The 27,029-nt window shown below is 40.2% G+C and overlaps 1 protein-coding gene across 4 annotated transcripts in view; it reads right to left on the reverse strand.

Annotated features, from left to right (window-relative positions):
- SEPTIN11 (septin 11) overlaps positions 1–27,029 on the reverse strand; it is a 106,738-nt gene continuing 79,709 nt past the window's right edge. Inside the window, exons 5-11 of one of the 4 annotated variants that reach the window (XR_011649118.1) lie at positions 23,783–23,944; positions 22,062–22,158; positions 20,714–20,882; positions 12,147–12,279; positions 10,168–10,355; positions 4,507–6,785; positions 1–2,568 (exon numbers count right to left, since the gene is read on the reverse strand). Coding sequence is in view for 3 of the 4 variants with exons in the window: in XM_071215927.1 (XP_071072028.1) it covers positions 4,549–4,573; positions 10,168–10,355; positions 12,147–12,279; positions 20,714–20,882; positions 22,062–22,158; positions 23,783–23,944 (774 nt within the window). In the remaining variant the exon portion in view is untranslated. Of the gene's footprint in view, positions 2,569–3,043; positions 6,786–10,167; positions 10,356–12,146; positions 12,280–20,713; positions 20,883–22,061; positions 22,159–23,782; positions 23,945–27,029 lie in introns of those variants that run through there. The other 3 variants (XM_071215927.1, XM_023582824.2, XM_058296565.1) reach the window with 3 other exon arrangements.

The raw sequence follows: 27,029 nt of genomic DNA on the forward strand, positions 1-27,029 counted from the left end.
TTCCTTGGATGATATCACATACTTTATTTGGTCAGCCAGCAGAATGAGAACCAACCAGTTTATCAACACTTGAGAAGGAACTACCTGAGATAAATTGCCCAATCAATGGTAGCCTATTTTAGAAGCCTGAAGAGAGATGACAATGCACTTTTCCCTCTGGGAAACTGAACAAATGCCAACCTACTTATAACAGCCTCTGTCCCCTGTGCCCATCTAAGTGATTACTTTTTTAAAAAATTTCTTTACAGTGATTACTATTAATATTAAGCTTCCTAAACCTGTTGACTAAAAAACGGAAAATGTAGTAGCAATAAGATTACTCAGTTCTCTATTTTAAAAAAAACAAAAAACTAAATATTGCTTAAAAAAGCTTTACAACCTAAGGTAGAATTTTTTCTTTTAAAAATGCATGGTTGGGGAGTGCTTGTAGCTCAGTAGTTGAGCACCTGCTTCATATGTGCAAGGTCCCTGGTTCATTCCCTGATGCTTCCTTAAAATATGTATGTGTGTGTATGTACACTAGGGTAAAGCTAGTAGCAAAATATTTAAGGAGTTTAAGAATAAAGCTGTCATACCTAGTTATTACAAGTTTTCCCATACAAGAAGATCTACATACATGTTCAGTTTACAAAACTGATAGCCAGTGTCATGCTCTGGCATGCGTTGAGTTGGCACCACCATCCACAAACAATGGTCAAGTGACTTGCAGATTTCTATCCTTAGGGATAATAGTGTAGTATGAAGGAGATTCTTGGGCTTTACCATTTAATGGCGTAATCTGACCTTACTTAAATTTAGCAATAGGTTCTTTCTAAATAAAGGAAGATGCTTGCCAGCATGCTTATTCAGTTGTACCAGGTAACCACTTTCCAGGAATCAAATGGTTCAAAAGGCAGGTACTATTTCATTAGCTCACTTTCCAACAGAAGCATGTTACCATTCTTATATAGAAACATTCCTAAAGATCTTGACAAAAATGCAACTCGTGCCACCAAGTTTTTTTTAATGACCTACCTTCTGTGAGGCTGAAAAATGTAGAAATAAGCGAAGATTATAGACAAGTAATGAAATTAAAAAGTAACTTAAAATGCATGTTCATACATTTTAAGTTCATGCATAGATAGGAATTTTAAAACTGGCCCTAAGATGTTACTGTTAATAACCTAGCCCTGAATCTGACCCATCACAAACAGGTCAGCTTTAGAAATCACAAATTCCAGCAGGCGTGTGTGTCTGTACGTGTGTGTATTACAAGTGATCCAGTCTGAATACTTTGATTTCCATCAGGTTTTTTGCAGACACTGGAGAGCCACCTGGGTAACTTTGAGAAGGTAATGTGTTTCAGAGCCAGTTAATGCTGCTGCTGTCTGGGAAAGGATATGTACTTATTTGGGGTTCATATCCCACGGTCCAGGACACATGGGTCCTGGGTAAAAAACTGGACACAGGCAAAGCAGATGGACCAGAAAGGTATTTTAAGGTCTCTTTAAATATAAATTGAACCCCTGAGGCTGAAAAGTCATCTCCCTGGCACTGGCACATTTTAAACATAATTAAAATTGTAGGTAAAAACCCCAGTAACAAATGGAATTTTTTTTTTGTATTTGTGATGAGGGCGTCTTAAACAGAATTTTGTCACTTCATTTTTGTTTAAATTTCCCCATGAAGTGAGCTTAAAACTGGCATAAATTTGATACCCAAACTAACTTTGAATAACCAACACATAAAACAAATGGCTAACTGAAAGGTTTTTTTTTTCTTCAAAACAGAATCCCAAACCCGCAACAACTTATATAAGGGATGCAGGTAACAAAAAGAGTAAAATAAAACAATGGTGCTGAATTTAAGGAAGAATGCCCACATCCCTCTCTCAAGAGGCAGATGGTCAGCTGTAAAATAAAAACATTGAATCAATAGAACACTCCAAATTAAAAAAAAAAAAAAAAAAATTCAGCCATCTCTGTTCATGCAATTCTCAAATGTTTAAAAATAAAATAAAATTTTAAAAACCCAAAACTAACAAAAGAAGGAAAATGTTGCTCAGATCTTATGACCTGATGGTTGAGGATCCTGATCAGGGTGTTCAGAATGTTGCTCATGGGACAGAGAGGTCTGAAGTTAGCACTAGGTCAAGTTGGCAGGCCCTGGAGGTGCTGGCCACCTCGGGTGAGGATGCGCACTTGTCTTCAGTCCGTGAGTTCCTGGATCAGCAGCTTCAAGAACACGACAGCTAAGCAAGTGGATCCAGCACCTGGTCCCTTGGGTCTTGGCCCATGTTCTTTGTTTCACTCACTTTCTTTTTCCTTGTAATTAGTTTTAAATATTTCTATTTTTGGTAATGATAAGTCACTTCATTATCCACTGTGGGGAGTGGTATGTAAACAGACACTGATCAATACAAACAGCAGTGCAATATTTGACCCAAACTCTAAAAGAATAGGAGGCGATGGTGGAAATGAGGCAATTCTTCCCCAACACGTGTGAACAGACAGCTCCTGCTCTTCTAATGTTCTATGTCCATTAGGAGAGAGTAGAGCTTGTCAACAGGATGGTTACATAAAGAAGAAGCTACAGAAGAGAAAAAAGAAAGGTTCAGATTCAAATGTGATTCTTAAAGGTTTTAAAAAAAAAAAAAAAGCTTCTCTACAGTAAGCTGTGAAAGAACAGCAGTGTGTAGGTTACAAGGATTGCTTCACAGAACAGGGCTGGAGGGTGAGCAGTAGCATTGCCGACAGAAACCAGGAAAGGAGAGGATGCTTCCGCTGCACCCAGCGTGTTGGGGCCCCAGGTGATGCCAATAAGGGCAGAAGGGCATGGGAATGAGGGAGAAATGGGTGGCAGAGATGGTATATGAAGTGCAGGATGCCACAAAATAGCAAATATCTTGGAGAAGTTGGCTGCTCAGATTGTAGCGTCAGAAGTCCACCAGACAAGGCAAGAAAGCATGACACTCTTTCATCCCTATTTCTTTCATCCAATATAAGCATGTACACATATGATAACAAGCAATGACTAAAAAGAACTCACAAAAGGGCACACAAAATAATGTTTGGGTAAAAATATATTTTCCCCTGCTTTATGTCTTGGCACTGTTGATATATGTATGCATAGATTACCTGTCCACCACTTTCCTACCTTAAAAGACACCAAGTTACTGAACATGTTTGCTGAATGATTACTTTCATACTTGAAAAATGATATGCTTCACATCAATACAATTATTTTTGCTTTTTTAAAAAAACAAATGTCTAACATGCAACTTACATATATGACAATTCTGCATTAACACTGAAAGTAGATTATACAACATTTTTAGAAAACACATTGGTTATTTTCAAACAGCAAAATGACAATGATCTACAGCTACAGTTTTAAGGCATATCAGCATATTTTAAAATTAAGAAATAGACAAAAGTTCTAATGCTGTTCACAGCTTGTCAATTTATTTTAAAAATTCCCTTCATACCTACATACAATCTAGACTTTGTAGGTCTAAACATCTACTAAAGAGTCATCACATACATGTCCTGTCAATGGAACCAGGACTTTTGAAGTTGAGACTTGACAATTTCAGATGGTCGCAAATGGCAAAACAAAGAGTTCTGAATGGACAGTTTTGGTAAGGACCACACAGAGACAGTATGATGTGGGTTGGTAAACAGCTGAAAAACCTGACTCAGCAGCTTATATGTGAACCACTCATGGATGTGTCAAGAAAGTGAGGAAACCAAGTCTATTTGAGATCCACAAGATATGGAGAAAAATGTTATTGCTGGTGAGATCACAAAGCAGAAAAGAAAGTAAGTAACCTGTGCCCAGTGTTACATTAGATGATTCCCCTGGTTGAGATGCCTTTTCTGGACAAAACCTTGGCCAATTAATAGAGTCTAAGCTGGGAAAACATAGTCTCATAACTGCCAATAAGTTCTTTTCCACCCTTTTGCATATACAATTGTTACAGATATCTAAACTAAAGACTTGAAGAAGCAAGAAGCAAAAAGTTGGTCATTATGACTGCATAAAAGATGGGAGAGGCCAGTTGGAACTGTCTGGCAAAAAAAAAAACCTGCCAGAATTAGTATGAGGGAGAGAATATGAAACTAAGATTGCCAAAAAGTAGGCAGTGATGACGACAGCCTTGCATATTTTTTTTTCCTTTTGATTTTCTCTAGTAGAAGGTAGTTTCTCATTCCAGCTTTATTGACATTGTCAGAACCAAGAATGCTCTATAGTATCCATTGACGCCCATGAACACACGCTGAGATAGTAATTTCTGAACATCCACATTGATAATAAAGAGGAACATGAATTTACATGGTTCTTGTAAAAAGATAAATGTAGCCATTTTAATACAATTACACTTGTCTATTTTTCGAAAGACTACCAAACCGTTACCTCCCTACCCCACTCAAAATGAATGAAAATAAAAAAAAGAATCTATCCACCCCATTTGATTTTTCCAATAAAAAAAAATAGATCTCAAAGATTTCTTACTACCGTACTTACATGCAGAGGCGAAAGCACATCCAATTAGACTGAGGGTATCATTTATTCCGTGCAGAGCCAAGGACTACTGTGAAAAAAAGGCATAGATACGGAAAGAAAAGAAAAGAGCAGCAATAACAAACTAAACAGGGCTGGAGAGGAGTTGTAGAAAAAAATTCAGAAGCAATACATTAGGGGGGAAAAGGCTTTATATCTTTCTTTTGTCCTTTTATTCCCTGACTCTCCATATGATTTACTTTATTCTGAAAAATTTAATGCAAAAAAATAATAATCTTGGAATCAAAAAGTCATTGGATGCCTTTCACTGCTAGGCTCATTTTAAGAAGGCTTTAGAGATGCAGAAACAAAAAGTATTTTCTGTTACAAGGCACAAAAATGCTCACACAAGCAGTGGTAAGAACAAGCACATGGCAAGTATTCAGCCTTTTGTCTGGTGCACGGAGATGAGCAGATTCAGCCGATGGTTAGAATCAGCATGCCATCACATTTTTGGCTGCTCCAAACTAGCCTCAGACTGGAACCATCAAACAAGCAAGCAGACAAACAAAAACACCTGGTCCAGTGGCTCCTAAACTCATCCTTATATCACTAGTGCTAACTTAATTTGGGATTCAATAACTGATTTCCTTCCTTGGCCTAATTAAGCTCAAATCAGTTCATAGACAATCATTCCTTCTTTCTCCTAAGAATATGACAAAGAGAAGGAATTGTTAGAATCAATGAAAAGACTTGTTAATTGAAAAAAAAAAGGGTGTGTCAGTTGGATGGATTAGATTCTGTCCTATTCCTTTACGACTAGGGATGATCAGAAGGAAGTTGCAGGGGTGAATTACTAGAATAATGAGAAATATCCTTTCAAGTAAGAACCAGGAGACTACAAATTAGGAAGCTGGGAAGACCTTGATAGTAGAAAAGAGGAAGAGGATAAGCATCAGAAAGGAATGTCACAGAGAAGAGATTAAATAATTATTCCCTTTTCTATGCAAATTAGGTATAGTGCACATTTACAGTGTGCGCTGCGGGTTAGTCTTAGTCCTCACTGACTAGGCTCTGGGGCATTCCCTCAATGGGCCTTGGACGTATAGAGCAGGTGAAGCTAGTCATGGTGAGGAAAATCCCAAGACAACTGGATTTGGGAACCAGCTGTTCTATTTCTTCTTCCTTTTATTCCAAATATTGAAAGGGGACTAAGCAAGGAAGCTGGATATAAAGTTGAATTTCTACTTTCCTGGCTCATGTGTTTGTATTGTGTATTCTTACCCATTCCTCCCCTCAAATTTGTGCTGCAGATGACACACAGTTTGTAACAAATTTTCTATTTGAAGCATTCCTAGAAATTTTCTTCTCTTGGTTAAAAATTTTATTTGAAGTTGTACTGATATCCTGGAATCTGTCATTTGGTCCTCTCCATTCAACCCACTAAGAACAAATTCAAGTGAGTTTATCAAAGATTTCATATCTTAAGTAGGAATTAGGTTGTAGAAAACCATCATCCTTAGTAGAAAGTTGTGTCATCCAACCTTTGAGATCTCTATCTGTGAAAGCATAGGTTTCACTGGTAACCTATATAACCAGTTCACACTGGTAAAAGTGAACATAATCTATAAGTTTTCTTCTCACAGTCCTCCTGCTCCAATGTGGCCATGATTTGAGGGATGGGGTTCAGATGCAGCTTAAACCCGTAAAGAGGAAATAGTCTGAACAGACCTACAAGCCCAGGCCGAATCGGTTAAAATGAAAAATTCATGCAAGTGTAAAACTCATATAAAGCTTACCCTCAGTTCTGCCTATACACAAATCTACCTTAGTTTGGAGCAAATGTGGGAAAGAGACAGAGGGTGTTCAGGAATTGAGATGAACAATCAAGAAAATGCAAGTTTTTCATGGCTGTTCTGGTTTTCAGTTGAGCTGCTGAGGCGGTGAGACGTTTGTTTTCATGTCAGACGTACATATAGCATTTCGCCCTCCTTTCCTCAGTCCAAAGCAACATACAAGTAACAGGCGTGCTTACTGCTGCCATTCTGAACAGGCATAAAAGACAAACCATTTGCTTCCTAGAAATAAAGTCCAGCTGCACATAACTTTTGCTGTCATTCCCTTGTTCTATCATTTTCCACCACCCAACAACATTCAGCAAAATGAGTTAATAGTTATTGGTGTTTGGGGAAGAGTAAAAAAATAAAAATAAAAGGAAACAGATGGCAGAGACACAATATTACTGCAAAAGCAGGTGAATGCGGGAACATCCTTGGCTTGCCAGGCTTTATGTGAAGCTTGCACTGCAAGTTAAAAAACAAAACAAAAAAGTTAGAAATAATAATAAAAAAGAAAGGAAAATTAGGAGCGCCAGCACCAGCATTCAGTGACGGTGAACGCTCATGCAATGATTATGGAATTGATAAAAATTAAAACTGTAAAATTTGAGAAGGCAAATTCTACATGACAAGCAAAAGCAAATTTTAATTTTTAATTAAAAAACACATGGTTAGTTTCCATTTGCATGTAATTTAAAATTCACGAGTGACTTCTTGAAACCATTTCATGTTCTGGTGGAAGAATCTACTATTTGATTTTAATTTTCTCAACACAAAAGCATTATCTATTAGGTTTGGGTATCACATTAATACTGAATAGGAGCTTCATCTTCTATTTCTGAGCTGCTGAAGAAGTCAGAGAATAAATGTACAATAAATGTCTGTACAATTAACTTGGAAAAAATGTCTAAAGTAGCTTGAGGATTAGCAGATAAACATGCTACTAATCTACTTGGGAAGAAAAAAAAAAAAGGACGATCATTATATGGTTACAGCTAAAGCAATGCCAGGAGCTTCCCCCTCTTTAAATACAAAGCAATGCCAAACCATGCAACTGTATTCCTTAGCAGAAATTAAAATATTAAAAAAAAATAATAAGTAGATGGTTGTATAAACTATAATTATCAGATGTCAGGTGAAGTTTTAAAATGAAGGATTTTAAAATTTTGGGGGTGTAGATGCATTGTAACCAGCAAACACCTGCTGGCAACTTTGTGTATAGTTTTCAGAAAAGATGACTACCATCCACTGAACAACTTACCCTTGGCCAGTCCCCACACTGGGGCAGCCAGAGATGACAGAAGGTGGGCTCCAGCTAATGGCAGTGCCAGCATTAATTCTACTTTGTCTGTAATCTTAGGAAATGTTATATGCTCTCATGCCACTATAGGTCAAGGAGAATATAAAGTCTTACCTACATTAAAAAGGGAGCATTTCATTAGCATAGAAAAAAAAAAAAAACAATTTAAACTTAGTAGAAAAACTAAGTTAAGCTCTGCAGTGGAAAATAGCAGGTAAATTAATAAGCATCTCTTTTGTATTTTCTACCTAGAACAGAACCACCTAAGCTGCACATGTGGTGACTCCATGATCTCCTCCAGCTGAGCTATAAGGAAAGAGTCTTCCTGGTTATTTTCAAAGTGCTGCTCTGGTTACTCTCTTAATTGTCTTTCTGTGATCTTCTCTAACCAAAACTCTCCAAGAGCAGTGGCAGTAAGAAGTGTGATTTTATTTAGTTAGTTATTTTGTACTTTTACACCTCTGGCCTCCAACTGGCAGTTGTTTTCACTGAACAAATGGGAAAGTATGAAAAAGGATAAGAACCTAGAAATTATACAAAAACCTACATGCCATTATCAGGCCCAAAACCTAGTGTCTGCTGTGAACCAAATTAAATCTAATTACATTAATTACAAATGAGAATATATAAATAAGGCTAGAAGAGAATTCACACAGTTATACAAACTTTAAAAGCATTATACAAGAATGGAAAGAAAATAACCCAACATGTTCAAAAGGGCAAGGAAAAAATTTCCCTACACTGGAAAGTTTGTTACTAGAGAGACTGTTTTTTTTAATGGAAGCACAATACTGATCAGCTCTTGGAATTTTTATTGCTTAAAGGCACATCCAGTATACATGAAATATTCTTTTAACATTGCTGGCCTTTTATAAACTGTTTTAGTTCTAAAACATGCACCTTTATGCACTTTAGTATTTCAGGGTAAGAAAAAACTTGACTTTGGGTTTCCTAAGCTGTGAGTCAGCAGCCTTTTCTCTATTTCAGTCATTCATGCCTACAGATAAACACACAAACCCATACTCACCTACACACACAAACACACACTCACCTATACACACCCCTATTTTCAGTTTGGGTTAGTTTGGATCAAAAGGGTACAATGCCAAATGGCAGTTTATAAGAAATGTACTTTTATTTGTCTTTACTGGATTAAAAGTCACTGTAATCCCTGAATGTGGACCATCACCATTTATGTCCAGCACTTTCCCGATGTGCATAGCTATGAAGCTTTTTCGTGATTATAATCTAGAAAATGGTTATTACCAGAATCCAGTATAACTAAATTTTGAACCCTAATACTCCATTGACCACTTATGTCTCTCCCACCCCCATTAAAATCTCACCTCATCTGTACCAGATACTTCCACTATTGCTTAGAAAATTTTCCTGTTCCCTTACTCTAGACACATTTTCTGCTGTCTCAGAGCTCAGAAAGCCAAAGTTTGTAATGGTCACGGTGCATTTTGATTTGTTCACTTTTTCCTATGAAAGATCTCAATGATTGTGCAGAGACTCAATCCTTTGTACTTTATTTTTAAATAATGTAATTCTTTGCTTGCTCAAGTACCAGCATGTTGTTTACTTAGTTGTCAGCTCATTCCCTAGAACCTTAGCATCTAAGGATGGAAAGCAAGAATTCTGAAACAAGGTGTGATATGCTTCACAGCTGCCCTAAGAGCACCACATTTTCAACAGTCAAATTGGGGCAACATATGCAGATATGCCATCCATGAGGCAACCACAAAGGTTTCCTCACAGATATCCTATGACCACTGTACTTGCTTTCAAACCAATAGCTAATGGCATAAAACTGCACTCTCCAGTCTTTGAGGTGATTCAATTTAGAGTTTCAAATGGTAGGGAAATTTCTAGGAAGGCCCAAATCTTCAACTGGATGCAGACAGCTGCTATTGGAGTACCTAGGAAGTGGCCAACTCAAGAGCAGAACCTGACCCTTTGGCACATTAAATCAAGGCCATATTTTAAAATGGTTTATGTGTGGGTATAGGTGTGCCTTGAGGTTGGATGGGGTCTCTTACTGGATAGTCATTTGGATCCCATTTTGACAATGAGACATTTCATCATCTTGTTGAATTTAGAAGGAAAATTGTGGGCACTAGTAGCTCTTCCAAATATTTCATTTTGGGAACAAAACTCTCAATGACTGGCTTATCAAGCTTTAAAAACAGAATAAGAAAATAATTTCAACAATCACAATCAAGAGTCATGAGAATGGTCTTCAGGGAGTTCTGAAGAGAAATAAGCCTGCCTTTTCCTAGTGTTGGTGCAGAAGATGCTACTGGAGAGGAGGTTACTCAAGTCCTGACTGCTTGATCAATGTGGTCAAGTTTTATAAATTAATGTTTGTGTACCCTTTAAAAATACTTAAAAACCATTATCATCTTCCCTGCACTGTAGAGAAAATACTTGTTTTGATCTTTCTCGTAATAGACCAGGTTCCGAGTCTGTAAATGGGAAAAGTAGAGACATGCAAGAGGAATAAACTGTTAGAGGCCCCAAAACCAGGGGGTGACACCTGCTTACTTTTTCTTATCCTTGTCTTTCTTGGTTTGCTGGGCCCCAGATTGCTGGGCCTGGGACTGTAGTAATTGAGTTGCTGCTTTCTTCTTTTGGAAATTATTCACCTCTTCCTCAAGCTCCTTCTTCTTGTCTTCCACTTTCTTCTTCTCTTCTTGGTGTGTCCGCTTTAGGAGGTCAAACTTCTCATGAAGCTGGAGAGGAAAAGAGGACAGGGTTGGGAAAAGGTATGAAAATTTTACTGACGTAAGGTTATTTGGATCTATTACAAAACAAAATTTGCATCACGTAGCTGCTTTGGCTTTGATTACAGGAGTGAAGTACATTTTGGTGACTTAGTGGAGACGGTATGCTAAGATGCTGAAGAGCATGCCTTGGGATCCTAGCCTTGAGATTTTAACTCCTTGGGTCTGAAAGAATTCCCTGTCCACTTTTTCTAGTAATAAAATATTTGTTTTCCAAAGGATAAAGAAGAAAAAAAAAATTATCCATAATCATACCAAGAAGTTCACTCTAGTGGTAAGAGGAGTTCTTTACTTCTGGTCCTTTGTTTAAGTATGTAATATACATTTACTTATAGTCATATAATGACTACTTATGAAAATATGTATTAGCTATTTAAATAATAAAAGATGTTGAGAAATATCTGGCCATTGACAAAATGAATTTAAGAAAATATTCAGAAACAAAAGCTGAAATAAGGGAAGAAAGAAGGGAAGGAGAGTGAGAAGAAAGAAAGGGAGAAAGGAAGGAAGGAAAAAAATCCCTATTATTAATAGATAATTTTAGATTTTTACCAGTATCCACTTGGTTCTTAACACCAATAGGAAATAAGGCTTAAATTTCCTTCCTCTGCAGCAAAACCATCTCAAATACAGAGGTATTTAAATATTCTCTAAGTTTCAGTCATCTTAATAAAGATAAATTAAAAGGGAATAATGGGGAAATTATGCAGACAATTTCATTCGGAAATGCATTGATCTAGGGGTGAAGCACTTGAGATACTTATTATCTACCAGTAGAAACATGTTACATACAACCAGACACACACAATAATAATAAAACAGGATGAGGGAAGGGAATATGGTTCAAGTGACTGAGCTCTTGCCTATCACATGGGGGCTCCTGAGTTCGGTTCCTGGTACCTCCTTAAGAAGAGGAGCAAGACAATGAGCTGATGCGACAGGCTGGCATGGTGAGTTGATGCAATAAGATGATGCAGCAAATGACAAGAAGGAAAACATAATGAGACACAACAAAGCAGGGAGCAGAGGTGGCTCAAACGATTAGGTGCCTCCCTCCCACATGGGAGGTCCCAGGTTCAGTTCCTGGTGCCTCCTAAAAAAGGAAGACAAGCACACAACGAACAGTCACAGCAAATGCAAACAAGGGGTGGAGAGAAATAAATAAATAAATAAATCTTTAAATAAAAAAACAGGATGAGTGTCACAGTAGAAATCCATGTAAACTTCTAGGAAGTAAACTACTTCATGTAAACTTCATGTAGAGATGGGGAACATGGTAAGGTCAGAAGGACACTAGGCCAGGGAATTCATCCCCAGCAAAGCAAAAATCACAAGCAGTAACATGGAGTCAGAAATTTTCATGAGCATTGGACTGTTCCCATTCACCAAGAGTCCTTCCAAAATTTAGCTCACTTCGTTGGCTGATAGATAATAGTAATAGTCCAGAATCCCAAATCTCACTTTCAAGACTTAAGACGTGAGGAAACACAGAACTACAAAGATCACTGACTCCTTCAAACTTAAACGTGCCTAGAGGTCTACAATCTAGTTTTAGTCTCAGCTGTTACTTAGTAGGCATGTCACTGCATAAACTGCTTAACCTTTATGACTACAGATTTATCATCTGTAAAATGAGGATAAGGATATTTGACCCACTTTTCTTGATGGCTTGGTCTGCTATTCATGCAAAATAATAGAAAGCTATGAAGTACTATAAAAAATAAAGTACTAATAAATTACCTCTTTCTCTGCCTCTTTAAGTTCAGCTTCTTTCTCCTTGACTCTCATAACAAACATTTGTCTCATTTCTTCTTCTTTCTTCTGAAGTTCTCCCAAGAATTCATTCCTTTTTGCTTCATATGTCTCCTGAAGACTATTCCAAATTCAAAAATCAGGGAGAGTACCATGAAATGGTATTATACGAAATTTCAGTTCATATAACTTCTACACCATCAACTTAAAAAAAAAAAGACAAGGCTGTTGCTTACAATATTAAAAGACAAATAGCACAATTTTCATTTTAGCTATTTGTTGGTTGGAAAGAGGAGTGCACCAAGAACCAGAGATGAGGCAATAACTACAATTCAGCACTACAATGTATTTCTCTTACTAGTTAAGCTTTATCGTACATGTACAGAGAAAATCTAGGCTAAGCTGACTAGTATCCTCCAGATTGGTGGACAAGGTAGATCCAAAGACATGATTCAAAACTTTAAAAGATGGAGGCAGCATAATGTAGGGAGAGAAATGAACAGGCACTGGAATCACAGTTCAGGGTTGGAATTCTGGCTAAACTAATTTACTGACTGATGTTGGGAAAGGCACAACCTCTCTAAGCCTCAATTTCCTCATGTATAATACGTGAATATAATCATACCTTCTAGAGGTATTATTATGAGAGTAATAAATGGGGGGAAAGTGAGGAAAGCATTTGACATATAATCAGTGCTTAATAAATATTACCCTCCTCCCACTTATCTCCATTTGGAAAACAGACTCACTGAACAGACAAGAGAGACAATAGTATCTCTAAGTGTATTATAGAAAATTGCTACTTTTCAAAATTAACAACTGTAAATAAAGCAGGGAGGTTTTATTTTAATGTTAAACCCCATCCTCGTACTGTCTATAAGAACTCAGAGCCCAATATTTTAAATTGAATGCCACGCCTCGACTTTATTTCTAAGTCAGAACAAAACAGTTTACAGAGAAATTGCCTTTGATAACACAGCTGCCAAACACACACATACACACATACACACAAACACTTGCTGATATTTTACAAGTTGCTATTTCTATTTCTCTCTTGTAGTTTCCCTAAACAATAGTTGTTATAGTAACACTGTCTTCAGGATTTCCACCCCTTCCATCCAAAAAGTAGACGATTAGGTTGGATAACAAGTACAGATAGCTCCAGACACCATGCAGAACCACCTGAGAGCATTCACCTCTGTCCATTCAGAAGTTCAAGGGCATTCAGAGGTGTGAGGATGCTTATGTAGGTATGTACTTCTACAAAGAACTAAACAATTAGAAACACCCTCAAGAGTAACAACACTAAATGTTTATAAGCAATCCTGTGCGTGGAGTTTCCAGAGGTATAGTTGGCTTTCACATTGCCTTATGAGATAAAAACAAGTTTGGCCAATATTAATAGGACTATTTGGACTTGGGATTTAAAGACACATAGCCATGGAGATATAGAAATATGTTGATGATAGAGTTATAAATGAATTTGATTTTGCTCATTACCTTATACTAAACTCTTCAAACCATTATTTGGGTAGGAACTGCCAAAGTTGGAGGATGATTTGTCTTTGCTATGAAATTTTGGGGGAAACTCAGCTTTTGTTGACTTTAGGATTATGAACATATTTCCCATTTCTCAAAAGCAATGGAATAGCTTTTATAGAAAAACTACCAAGATATACTTTCCAAATTGTGTTCCAGGGATCACTAGTTTTAAGAGATGATCTTCAAAACCAGGATTCCAAAGTCAAAGCATTTAAGAGAAAATGAAACATGACCGTTCTTTAGGAGATCCATAACGCATAATGGATCCCAAACCTGGCAGCACATCAGGACAACCTGGTCCAGTTTTATTGTACTTTTCTTTTAAATACATATTCCTAATCCCATGCTTGGAAATTCTACCAGGCTAAGGCAAAATAATCTGTAATTTTTAAGTGAATTCCAAGAGATTTGATGTAGTTTTCTACATACTACTTGCTCTGAGAAGGTATTTCGTTAAAGAACCTGTTTAACTTTGATCAACTTAGAATTCCCCAAGTTTGTTTTCATCGTCCATTGTTTTTAAGTAAGCAGACAAGGAATATACTTTAGAAAATCCTACCTAAAGATCCTACCTCAAATCCTATCTCAAGATGATTCGACTTACCCAGTCCCAACCGTGCCCTACCTTATGTTCCAGTTTCTGGCAATAAATTTTCAACGGATGGGTCCTGACTCAATGATGAGTCCTAACTAGCATATTAAAAGAAAGTTGAAGAGATGTGGATAGAAAATATCCGAGAGCATTGCAATCAATAAGAGGGTATTACTTCATGAAATGTGTGTACTGGATCATGGTGAAAAATAATTTTATACTGAAGTTCGCAGTCCAAAGTTGGAAAGCCCCTGTCCTAGAGAAGCATCTCACATAAGAAGCAACTTTGACATTGGCAAGAAGGCCCTCAGCCATGAGTGTTGTTGTAGTTTTGATATCCCCGGCCAGAACAGGAAAACAGGCTCAGGAAAGGCTACTTCTTATCAGATCATTGTATCCTAGGATATGAGCCAATTATGGAGCTCTTGACATTGAAAATCACCATCAGTAACATATGAAAAATAAATCATACAGCTTTACCCAAGAAGTTAAAACTACAATAAGTCACTTAAGAATAACTTAGAATGACCACAGCATAGTCATATTCCCAACACCTCTGCCAACCAACTTATAAATTAGAGACACCAAGCAGTCACCCTCACCAATGCTGCTAGTCATTCCCTCTGAACTGGTTCTATGTTATCCCCTCACGAACACCTAAACTGATGATATCTTTTATAATTCTTAGCTCTTTAAATTTAATTTTTAATTGCAATTATTAACACCCTTTTATCAGGTTTGAAACTGAGGATTTTATCTTCTAATTTTCTTTTAACAGCTCTTGGTAGGGGCAAGCTTTCTCAGGGAAGTGAAAGGAAGAGAGAATGAGTCTACACACTTCAGTTCATCCTGCATTCTGTTAATTCACGCATAATTCTCTCCCTGTTAGAGTCTCCTGGAACACCTAGTGGAGGGCATGCTATTTATGATCACCATTGCCAGTATCTGTATGAAGCACATTTGAACATATAAATTAACTAAATTCTGACAACAGCCCAACCAGGGAGGTATTTCTTTACCTCCATTTTACAGATGAAGGAACGTGGACACAGAGGTGCTTGGCAATTTGTCCAGGGCACAAAATGAAGAGGTGGCAGAGCCAGGATGTGAACTCAAGCTGCCCTTGTTCAGAGCAAGGGAACTCTGTCCACCGAATGCACAGCCTGTAAGGCCTTGTCATTGCACAGCTGGTGAACCCCAAGCCTAGAAATTCCTAAAAACAAATGGGTCTCATGTGCCTGAACACTTCCTATTCCCTTGAGACAGTGTTGGTACCTGAGCATTTTCTGTGACCTGCTTTGTGGAGAGTAAAGGAGGGGGTTGTATTTTGAGATGGGGAGAGGTTCAGACAGACAATTCTGAAAAAGGCAATGGTATCTCACAAGAAAAGGAAGCCAGAAGTGGCTCCAGGGAGGACACGACCAGTCCCCACTCAGGTTCTCCATCCCCTTCTCCTTTTCTACTCTAAAAGGCTAGCCAGAAAGGAGCTGATTTCTGGGTGAAGGACGGACCTGGGTCCAGGGAAGGCGTGGGTGTTGACTGTGTTGAAGCAGAGCTCCAAGGCTGCAGGGCAGGCAGTGGGAAAATATGAGCACAGGGAAAAGCAGGTTGAAACCAGAATATATCCTGCTACAGGATAAGAAAGACGCAACTCTGAATTTAGGCAGGTATGACAGTTTGAGATTATTTATGAATCCCAAAAAGAGAAAGATAATGTTTGTAAACTAATCTATTCCTCTGGGTGTGATACCCTTTGACTGCATTAGATTCAGCTAAGATGTCTTTGATTACATTACCTGTTTAAGATTAGGACTTTGATTTGACCACTCAGTAGGGTGTGACTCAGGTTGAGTTCCTGCCCCCTTGGGGCCGATATAAATGGATACTGGGAAGCGGACTTGGCCCAATGGATAGGGCGTCCGCCTACCACATGGGAGGTCTGCGGTTTGACCCGTGTGGAGCTGGCCCATGCGCAGTGCAGATGCGCTCAAGGAGTGCCCTGCCACGCAGGGGTGTCCCTTGCATAGAGGAGCCCCATGCACAGGGAGGACGCCCCGTAAGGAGAGCCGCCCAGTGCGAAAGAAAGTGCAGCCTGCCCAAGAATCGCGCCGCACACACGGAGAGGTGACACAGCAAGAAGATACAACGAAAAGAAACACAGATTCCCGGTGCCGCTGATAAGGATAGAAGCAGTCACAGAAGAACACGCAGCGAATGGACACAGAAAGCAGACAACTGGGGTGAGGGAAGAAGGGGAGAGAAATAAATAAAAAATAAACCTATAGATAGATAGATAGATAGATAGATAGATAGATAGATAGATAGATAGATAGATAGAAAATACATACATACATAAATGGATACTTGCTCAAGAAGACATACCAGAAGAGAGAGTTCTGTCATGTTTGATCCTGGGGTACCGGGAGAGATGGACCATTTCCCTGGTGGCCTACGGCTGACCTTGGGAAGCCAGCTGAGATGATGTAGGGAGCCCTGGGAGATGAGCCCTAACTAGGAGAGAAAGGGGACTGGAAGCCCAGAGGGGAAGCAGAGACCCGGCAGAAATAAGCGACCATCTTGCTTCAACATGTGGCAACTGACTCTGCTGAGAAAGTAGCCTTGAGTTGGATTCTTTAGGGCCTTGTCACTGTCAGCATTTACCCCAAATAAATACCCTATATAAAAGCCAACAGTTCTGGTACTCTGCATCGGCACACCTTTGATTGACTAACACAGCAGGTTTAAGGCGAGCACTGGGGCCGGGCTCAGTCAGCTTTAGTGCCTATGGTGTGCTCCCGAGGCTTTAGGACAGTCCTTTCTGTGCCCAGCCTGGTGCAATACCCCGGTGGTGATGGCCAGATACCAGCCTTGGCCTTGGAGGTCACTCTGCTTTACACACCCAAGTGGGACCTGAAGGACAAATGGTGGACACAGGTGCCCAAGGGAAGGATGAACTGCATTGTGCACCCACACAGGAATCTGCTACTTTGAGCATATATAGTCTTGAGCCCTCCTTTGAGCTGAGTCTAAGTCATATGGAAAAAATCTTCTAAAAGCATCTGGGTTGGTGACTTCGAAGATGGATTTCTGGGAAATCATTCATAAGTCAACTGTGGTTTTTGCCTTTCCTTAATTCCTTCATCCTTGTGCAGGGGTCACTTCACTCCCTGCTCCCTCAGTGTAGTTTCAGGTTCACAGGAAGTGATGGGGATTCCTGAAATTCCTCAAATGGAAGGGCTGAGCCCCTTCTAAAGCAGTAGTTTCCAAGAAAAGGAAAATCAAATTCATTTTTCACTGCTATTTGCCAACACACGTGGTTCAAAGCCAACCTTTATGTTCTAAATAATCTTTCCTGAACCAGGAGGGACACCTGGGATTGAGTGAGTAGATTTCTAAAGGAGAAACTGTGCCCAATTGTTAGGATGACAGAGGCATTCATTTTCAGAAAGTCTACTTTTCTCGACTTCTTATTTTCTTATTTAAGGGGAAAAATGTAAAGGCCTTAGTAATTAATTAATTAGAGAGAGATACAGATGATAGCAATAGATATAGAGATACAGAGCTATTTTGCCCATGGCATCAAAAAAGGACACATCAGGCCAGCAGAAATGGATTCAAAGGGGGAGGGGAGACTTATGTGGATAAAGCAGCTTCTAGCAGAAGCCCTGCTGGACCTATCCAGCTCCACCTCCCTTCTTGTGGAGTTACCCTGGGGTTGCAACACGTTCCAGCAACAGAGACAGCATAGGAGGCTGCATGTCCAACAGCGGGAAATCCTCACCATTCCCAGGTATCAGAGACCCTAAGGGGTCCTGGTGGTGGTGGCGGGAAGGCCTGGTCATCCCCGGCCCAGCAGGCAGATTGAGCCACTTGGGCCAGGATTGCATCACAGAGACTTCACGTTTTAGAGCCAATAAGAATATATCTGTCCGGAAAGGTTAATTTTGGGGGAGGGGACAGATGACCTCTAACAAACTTAAGGAATATTGACACGAAGACAAACTTTTGCAGGCTGTTCATGGGCCTCACGTTGTGACAGGGTCCAGGGCTGGCAATCTACAGCATGAGGGCCAAATCTGACCCTGCCACCTGTTTTGTAAATCTATTTTTTTTTTTTTTAAAACACACCCACACCCATTCATTTAAGCATGGTCTAGGGTTCCTTTGCACCTATGAGAGCAGAGTTACAGCAGAGACCATATGCCCAAAGAGCCTGAAATACTTACTATCTGGCCCTTTATAGAAAAAGTCCTTTTACTAAATGTGACTGCTTCCTTATCTAGTTCAGTTCTTCATTACACAGGTGAAGAAAGTAGGCCTGAACAGGCTAAGGATTTACGCAGTAGCAGAATCCAGACTCCTACTCCTAGCGCAGGCTTTTAAACTCTGTCTGGATTTCAACAAGGGAGAGGAGAAATGAGTTCAACTTTCTAGCAGCACCTTTTGCTCCATCTTAACGCCTGAAAACAAATACTCTGGAATGACAAAGATAATCTGTACCCCATGAAAACCATTTTCATCAGATGTAACAACCAGAGTCAGCTTAATTTTATAGGGACTATTTTGTGGTGAATGTGTTACAATGCTCAAATTAGCTAACCTTGTGTACACAAAAAGGATTCCTACATTGCCTCAAAAGGGGACATTTCACATGGTTAGAAATGGTCAGCTTTATAAGCCTAAGTCCCATGCCCACTCAAGACCCAGGTTCTACAGCCAACCAGCTCCTAGCTATCGGGGACTGAGTTATACTAAGCACCACTGAGGAACACAGTCATCTCCAAGCAGCTGTGGCCCCCAGTCAGTAGAGGTGCCAAGCCCAGACACATAACACCTCAATTCAAATCCCTGGAAAGAAATTGCTTGGGCCTGATGTGGACAAAGAGGCCCTCCTTGCCCCAGGAGGTGGAGAACCTCACCCGGTAGCTCCACCTTCTCCATTACCCAGGACAGACCCACTATTCCCCAGCCTGGAGGGGTAGGCAACAGCGAGCCCCATGACCCCTTCCCCACCACTGGGTTCTGACAGGGACTGGGCTTTTGCTAGGGCACTGATTCCAAATTAATTTCTTTACTCTCCCCTGTACACTTTGCCTCTTCATTGCCATCCATCAATTACGAAGGAAAATACATAAATATTCTAAAAATATTCACTTTCCCATTCATCCCCTGTTGTCAGAATTGTCCCAAACTGCTGAAAATCAGTCAGAGTGCTTCAAAAATTAAGAGTCTTGGGGAGCTAAACCTCTTTGGGAAAAATGAATGGGCAGGGGAGTGGATGTGACTGAAGCAGTTGGCACCTTGCTTCCCACATGGGAGGGTTTTGGGATCAGTTCCCGGTACCTCCTTAAAAAAAAAAAAAAAAAAAACAACTCGGGCTCACTGACGTGGCTCAGTGGTTGAGCACTAGCTCCCCACATATGAGGTCCCAGGTTCAATCCCTGGCCCCCAGTACCACAAAAAGAGTGGGAAAACCTGTAATCAGCAGCCAGGCCTTTTAAATGGCTCCCTACCTCTGCAAGTATTCTGGTTAAGACTGTGATGTGATCAGGAGCCAGATTGCTAGGGCTTGAACCAGCCCCCATCACAACCTGTAGAACCTTGGGCAGTTCGTCACCAATAAAATGAGAAAGATAATAAAGACTTATACTACTTCAGTTAATTGGAATAATGCAAATAAAGTGGTTATCTTAATGCCTGGCCATATGCACTATTCATCTTCTCCCAGAAGTTCCCTTCATCACCAGTAATCCAATAAGACATTTCTGTGATGCACCAATGTGTCTGTGACAGTTAGAGCTTTTTGGTGGATCCCAGAAAGGACCATGTTCTTGGGCCTAATCTATCCGTGTGGGTACGGGACCCTCTGATCGGACTGGATTCAAAAGGCAGGCCTTTCGCTGGATTGCTTCAGTGAGCCAAGTCAGGGTGGGTCTTGGCCCTCTTGTTAGAGCCCCTCATAAACAGAGAACCGAAAGAGAGGCACACAGGGGAAAAAGCCTCAGAGACAGAAAGAGAGGTCCCAGAGGCTGGAGGCTGGAATCAGCGGAGCACAGAGGCACAGGAAGAGGTGCCTGCGAGGCTCAGCCCTTGGAGCAGCTTGTAGCTGAAAGGCAAGGTCTGGAGGAGAGGGGAGAGATGAGCAGATGGGCTTTCTGCCCTGCCATGAGCTTGACTGCCCACAGCCGAGCTTGGAGAGAAAGCGTCTTTAGGTGCCACCGCCACGTGCCTGATCCACTTGGTGAGACAGCATCTCTTGATGCTACCTTGATTTGGACACTTTCACTGCCTCAGAACCTAATAAATTCCCAGTATAAAAGCCAACACATTTCTGGTATATTGCCTTAGAAGCCCTTCACAAACTGAAACAGCGTCCCCCCACCACCGTCTGGAAGCACCTGCCTGCGAGGCCCCCTCCTACCTGAAGGGCTTGCTGTCGGGGTCTGTGTCTTTGAAGCCCATCTCCTCGAGCTTACAGCGCCGATACAGTTCATAGTGGCGGGTGTGAGTCTGTTCTCGCAAGTCTTCCATGTTCACACGGATCAGCATCTCCCGAAGTTTCACAAAATCACAATGGTTTTCATTCTCAACTGCAAGAGATTTTTTTTAAAAGTCAGGGGAGGAGGGTTTAGCAGCAATGTCGCTGAATAATTGAAGCGGCACTTCCACGATGTTATTTCCTGAAACCCTTTCTGCAGGAATCCCCCTACATTGCTAACGAAGACAGCACTGACCATATGGCTGAGGATGACAACGGTGACTGCCAAGTGCTTACTCAGCAGGGCATTGCAGGGAAAGATCTACAAATATTGTCTTTGCTTTGTGATAATCCTGCAAGGTAGACGCTGCATTGGTTGTAGATGCAGAAGCATTATGGAGTTGATAAGCAAGCTGACCTCCCAATTAGAGGTCGCAGGGTCTAGATTCAAACACAGTTAGATCTGGCTCCAAAATCAGGGCTATTTCTACTACTCCATGCTGTCTAGAACTGGACAAAGTAGTTTAATACATACTGCAGCATTTAATTTTATCAACAACACTGTAAGGAAATGAGTTTTCTTATTGTAGAAAAATTGGTGGGATTCAGAAAACTAAAGCAAATTTTCCTAGGAAAAATTCTCCCTGCTTCTCACAGATTCATTGCCTTCATTCAGGGAACAAAGGAAAATGAGGAGTTATATAGCTCAAATGAATGAGGGAACTTTCTACAGCCATCCTTCAAAAACACACAAGGGTAGGTAATAGAGTCCTAGACCTTCTAAGTGATATACTAGGAGCTTCTTTAGGTTAGAGACTGTGGTCCTGCCCCACAGAGCCAAATATAGACCAGACATTCTCATCAGGCTCTGGTATTTATTGAAATAACATTTCATTGGGGGACAACTTTTTCAGAGATGATGAAGAAATAAGTGCCCTCCTATTTGCTAAGAAAGTTTTTGCAGCTTTCTCATACTTTACGTGTCCAAACCCTTAGGGAAGAAGTCTCTTCTATCAGGACTGTACACTGAATGTCCCACACAACCAGCACTCTTGATAGGCCGCCTCATTGGCACTAGGGATTTGCAGCCACTTCTCTCCATTGTCTACCTACCTGGTAGAACTCCTTCTTCCTCTCTTCTGTGGAACACAACTGCCAGTGTGAAACCCCACCACTCCCTCTGCCTGCCCACTGCTGAGGACCTCCCCAAGTAAGATGCTGAAGAAAGAAAATGTAGACATTCACCGCATGGGTTAAACATGAAGAGGCCCTTCCCTGTGAAGTGACATACCCTGCACCACACCCCAGGGATACTGCCTGGCCTTCGCCATCTTGTTTCCGATCTTCACCTCTTCGGTGCTGCCGACCACTGCAAATGGGAGGTGGACCTGCCAACCAACACAAGCACAGAATGTTATCTCCCACAGCTCCGACAAAGGCCGCTTCTCCACCAGTTCCACACTCTGCTTCACACTTGCGAAATGGGGGATCATTGCTAAAAGCGTAGGTATCGGGTTTCTTTTTGTGAGGTGATGAAAACATTCTTAAACTGACTGTGAAAATACCATAAACCATTAAATTACACAATTTAAATGGGGAATTGTATGATATGCCAATTATTTCTAAATAAAGTTATTATTAAAATGTCAAAATGAAATGCTTTTAGTATACTTAATAATGATATGCTTAGACACAACTTTTCTTGGTCACATCTACTAAGGAAGGTAGAGCATACCTCAACCTACCATAAATTGAAAAATCTAGACTGCTTCTCCTGCCATCAGCAAACTTCTAAATCATTATTTAACATGTTTTCAGGAAATTACAAGCTATTTAACAGTTCCTAATTATATTTCACTGAAGCTAACCTATAAATCTAAGAATTCCAATAATCATTATTGGGCATCTACCATGTACAGAGAATGCTGCATTTGCAGAAAGTTTCGAATCCCCAAACACACAAAAAAGGTATGTATAGTCATTGTGCCTTGTGGATAAGCCATGGATATAAGACACAAAGGAACAGTGGAAAAGGTTCGGGTATCAATTGGCAGGACAGAGACTCACTAGGGAGATTTCAGTCTCAGGCACACTTTCAAAAATTAGTAGAGATTTAATCATTTGTCTCCTGTCCAGTTCTCTGTGATATGGAAATTGTAATCAACTGCCAGTATACCTAGCAATTCAGGAAAGGTAGGAAAAATAAAAAGGAGAGAAAGGCAAGAACCAATCATGAAAACAAAACTGAAGCAGGTAGACATATTTCTGCCAAAACTGGCAGGCACAACAGATATCTCTTTCCTTTGAGCTGCTTTGTATAAACCAGTGCTGGATGACATTCCCTCCCCACAAGATTTGCCATAGAAATCATAACTGTGAAGAGCTGGAAAGAGGTTTGAGATCATCTCGTCTAACTCTCATTTGTCAGCTGGAGAAACTGGTGAAGAGAGTGGTTAAATTAGTGGCAGAGTTGAACTAAGATCCCAGATTCCGGGAAGCAGACTTGGCCCAGTGGTTAGGGCATCCGTCCACCACATGGGAGGTCCAAGTTTCAAGCCCCGGGCCTCCCGTGTGTGGAGCTGGCCCATGTGCAGTGCTGATGCACGCAAGGAGTGCCCTGCCACGCAGGGGTGTACCCCACATAGGGGAGCCCCACGTGCAAGGAGTGCGCCCCGTAAGGAGAGCCGCCCAGCATGTAAGAAAGTGCAGCCTCCCCAGGAATGGTGCCACACACACGGAGAGCTGATGCAGCGATGCAACAAAAAGAAACAGATTCCCATGCTGCTGACAACAACCAAAGTGGACAAAGAAGAACACGCAGCAAATAGACAAAGAGAACAGACAACCGGGGAGGGGTGGGGGGAATGGGAGGGAAATAAATAAATACATCTTTAAAAAAAAAAAAAAAAATCTCAGATTCCTTGACCAATGTTCCATCAACTCTACAATGCTGCTTCTAAAAGAAGTTTTCAGGAAAAGCATCTGTTGGTCCCTTCTTACTTGAGGACTTACACTCATTGTTGCATTGATCTCCGCCACCGTTTCTTCATCTGTGGGGAACTGGTATATCTGGACGCCATTGCTGACTAGTTCACTCATGATCTTACTTTTGAATTTGTGTAATTCATTCTTGGCAATTGTGTCAGCTTTTGCAATTATTGGAATGATGTTCACCTATAAAACAAAACAAGTCCATTTCACACAATTCCAACATAAGAAAAATAGAGGAATAAATACAGTAAACAAACATGAAAATTGTAACACCCCATAGTAAAAAAAAAAAATAGAGATAATATTGAAAATGATCCTTTCAATGTAGAGCAAATTAAGAGAACACAGGATAATCTTTTAGTTCCATCTCCAAGCACTTTTCTTTCCTCCCATCCTACAGTGAAAGCATATTTGTAATTTTCTCTCCTATGCCACCTCATTCTTTTTTTAAAAAAAGATTTATTTTATTTATTTTTCCCCACCCCCTCCTTGTTTGCACTTGTTACATCTGTTCATCTTCCTTGTTTCTTTAGGAGGCACTGGGAGCCAAACCCAGGACCTCTGATGTGGGAGGGAGGTGCTTAATTGCTTGAGCCACCTCTGCTCCCTGGTTTGTTGGGTCTCTTATTATGTTTTCCCTCCCCACATCTCTTGCTGCATTCAGCTTGCTGAGTCAGCTTGCCACGCCTGCCTGTCACGTCAGCTCACTGTCTTCTTTTTTAAGAAGGCGCCAGGAACCTCTGCTCTGCTTTACTGAGTCTCTCATTATGTTTTTTCTTCTTGTGTCTCTTGTTGTGTCAGCTTGCTGTGCCTGCCCATCATGCCAGCTTGCTGTCTTCTTTAGGAGGCACAAGGATCCGAACCAGGGACATCCCCATGTGGGAGGTGGGAGCCCAGTCACTGGAGCCATGACTGCTTCCCTCATTCTTCTTTACAGAGTAAAAAGGAGGTGCTATTATGCTATGACAAATAGCAATAACAAAGAAACTTATTCTTCAAATAACCAACCAGTCTTTTTAGACCACTCAAGGTGCTTGATTTTTATATACTCTTAGAAGTAATTACAAAGATTTGGTTAGAGTTGTGAAATATTTAGCTCTAGGCAGGAAAACACAAATTCTTTCTTCTAATTATGTGAAAGAGCTGGAAAAGGAGAACCTAAGCATTAACCAAAACAAAATGGTTTCACTTACTTTTAAATAATACCAACTAATAATGTCTTAAAAATAAGCTTCTATCAAATTACTCCTCCATGCCAGAATGAGACCTAGCATTACAGGCAGGACTCAAGTTCAAGGCATCAGTTACAGGGAGCAGGGGAGAACCCAGAACTTGTCACTGATGTGAGAAATCTCAGAAGGAAAGGAAAGGAAATCCCAGACCACAAGTTTGAAACCACCAAGGTGGAAAATTCTTTTCCAAACTGTCCCTAGTCCTGTCCCCTGGACAAATTTTTTTAAGGTATTTGTTTTACTTTATTATTTTTTAATAATTTTTTATTAGAGAGTTGTAGGCTTGCAGAAAATACAGCGATCCTATATACCTCCACTATTAAAATTTTACGTTAGTGTGGTACCTTTGCTACAAATGATGAAACAATATTATTAATAATATAATTCTAGTATTAACCATAGTTTACATTAGGGTTCACTGTTTTTGTTGTGCAGTCCTGTGGGGTTTTAAAATTTTTTATTCTAGTAACATATATACAACCTGAAATTTCTGGGAAGTGGATGTGGCTCAAACAATTGGGCTCCCATCTAACATATGGGGTGGTCCAGGATTCGTTTCCTGTAGCCTCCTAGTGAAGGAGAGCTGGCCCAGGCAGAATGCTGGCCCACATGGCGAGCTGGCTCTTGTGGAGTGCTGGCCTGTGTGGAGAGCTGGTGCAGCAAGATGACGCAACAACAACAAAGAGACACAGAGGAGAAACAATAAGAGATGCAGTAGACCAGGGAGCTGAGATGCCTCAAGAGATTGAGCACCTCTCTCCCACCTCTTCCCTCCTGGGAACTGATCCGGAAGGTCCCAGGATCAGTTCCCAATGCTGCCTAAAGAGAAGACAAGCAGATAGAGAAGCACTCATAGCAAATGGACACAGAAAGCAGGCAATGGGGGAGGGGGATGGCAGTGGGGAAAAGGGATAAATATTAAAAAAGAAAGAAATTTCCCCCTCTCAACCACATTCACATATATGATTCAGTGGGGCAAATTACACTTACAATGTTGTGCTACCATCACCACCATCCATTACCAAACTTTTCCATTACCCTAAATGGAAACCCTGTACCAATCAAGCAGTAACTCTCCATTCTCTACCCCCAGTCTGGCCCAGGCTAACTTATATTCTAATTTCTGACTCTATCAAATTGAAATGAATTCTCTAATTATTTCATATCAGTGAGCTCATTTAATAGTTGCCCTTTTTACCTGGTTTATTTCACTCAGAATAATGTCTTCAATGTTATTCCATTTATCAAAATTATCATTCTTTTTCACAGCTCAATAATATTCCATTGTACGTATATACCACATTTTGAATCTCCATTCATCTGTTGCCGGACACTTGGGTTGCTTCTGTCTTTTGACAATTGTGAATAATGCCCTTATGAGTATCATTTGCAAATATCTGCTCAAGTCCCTGTTTTCAATTCTTTTGGGCGTATACCTAGAAGTGGGATTGCCTGGTCATGTAGTAATGCTATACTTAACTTTCTAAGGACCCACTAAATTGTTTTCCATAGAAGCTGCACCATTTTACACCCTACCAACAATGACAAGTGTTCCTATTTCTTTACATGCTCTCCAACAGCTGTTATTTTCTGTCATTCTAGTGGGCATGAAATGGTATCTTGTGTTTTTAATTTGTATTTCTCTAATAACTAATGATGTTGAGTTTTGCTTTTTATTTAATTTCATGTGCTTATTGGCCATTTGTATATCTTCTAAGGAGAAAGGTCTATTCAAGTCTTTTTCCCAATTGGGTTGTCTTTCTGTTGTTTACTTATAGAATTTCGTTATATATATACTGGATATTAAATCCTTATCAGATAACTGATTTCCAAACATTTTCTCCCACTCTATAGCTTGTCTTTTTACTTTCATGACCAAGTCTTTTCATATTCAAAAGTTTTCATTTTGATGAGGTCCCAGTTATCTATATATTCTTTTCTTGCTCATGATTTTGGTGTAATGTATAAGAAACTGTTGCCTGACACAAGGTCCTGAAGATGCTTCCCTGTGTTTTTTTCTAGAAGTTTTACAGCTT

This window comes from Dasypus novemcinctus, chromosome 1, assembly GCF_030445035.2.
Source record: "Dasypus novemcinctus isolate mDasNov1 chromosome 1, mDasNov1.1.hap2, whole genome shotgun sequence".
In the NCBI taxonomy this organism is placed as follows: domain Eukaryota; kingdom Metazoa; phylum Chordata; class Mammalia; order Cingulata; family Dasypodidae; genus Dasypus; species Dasypus novemcinctus.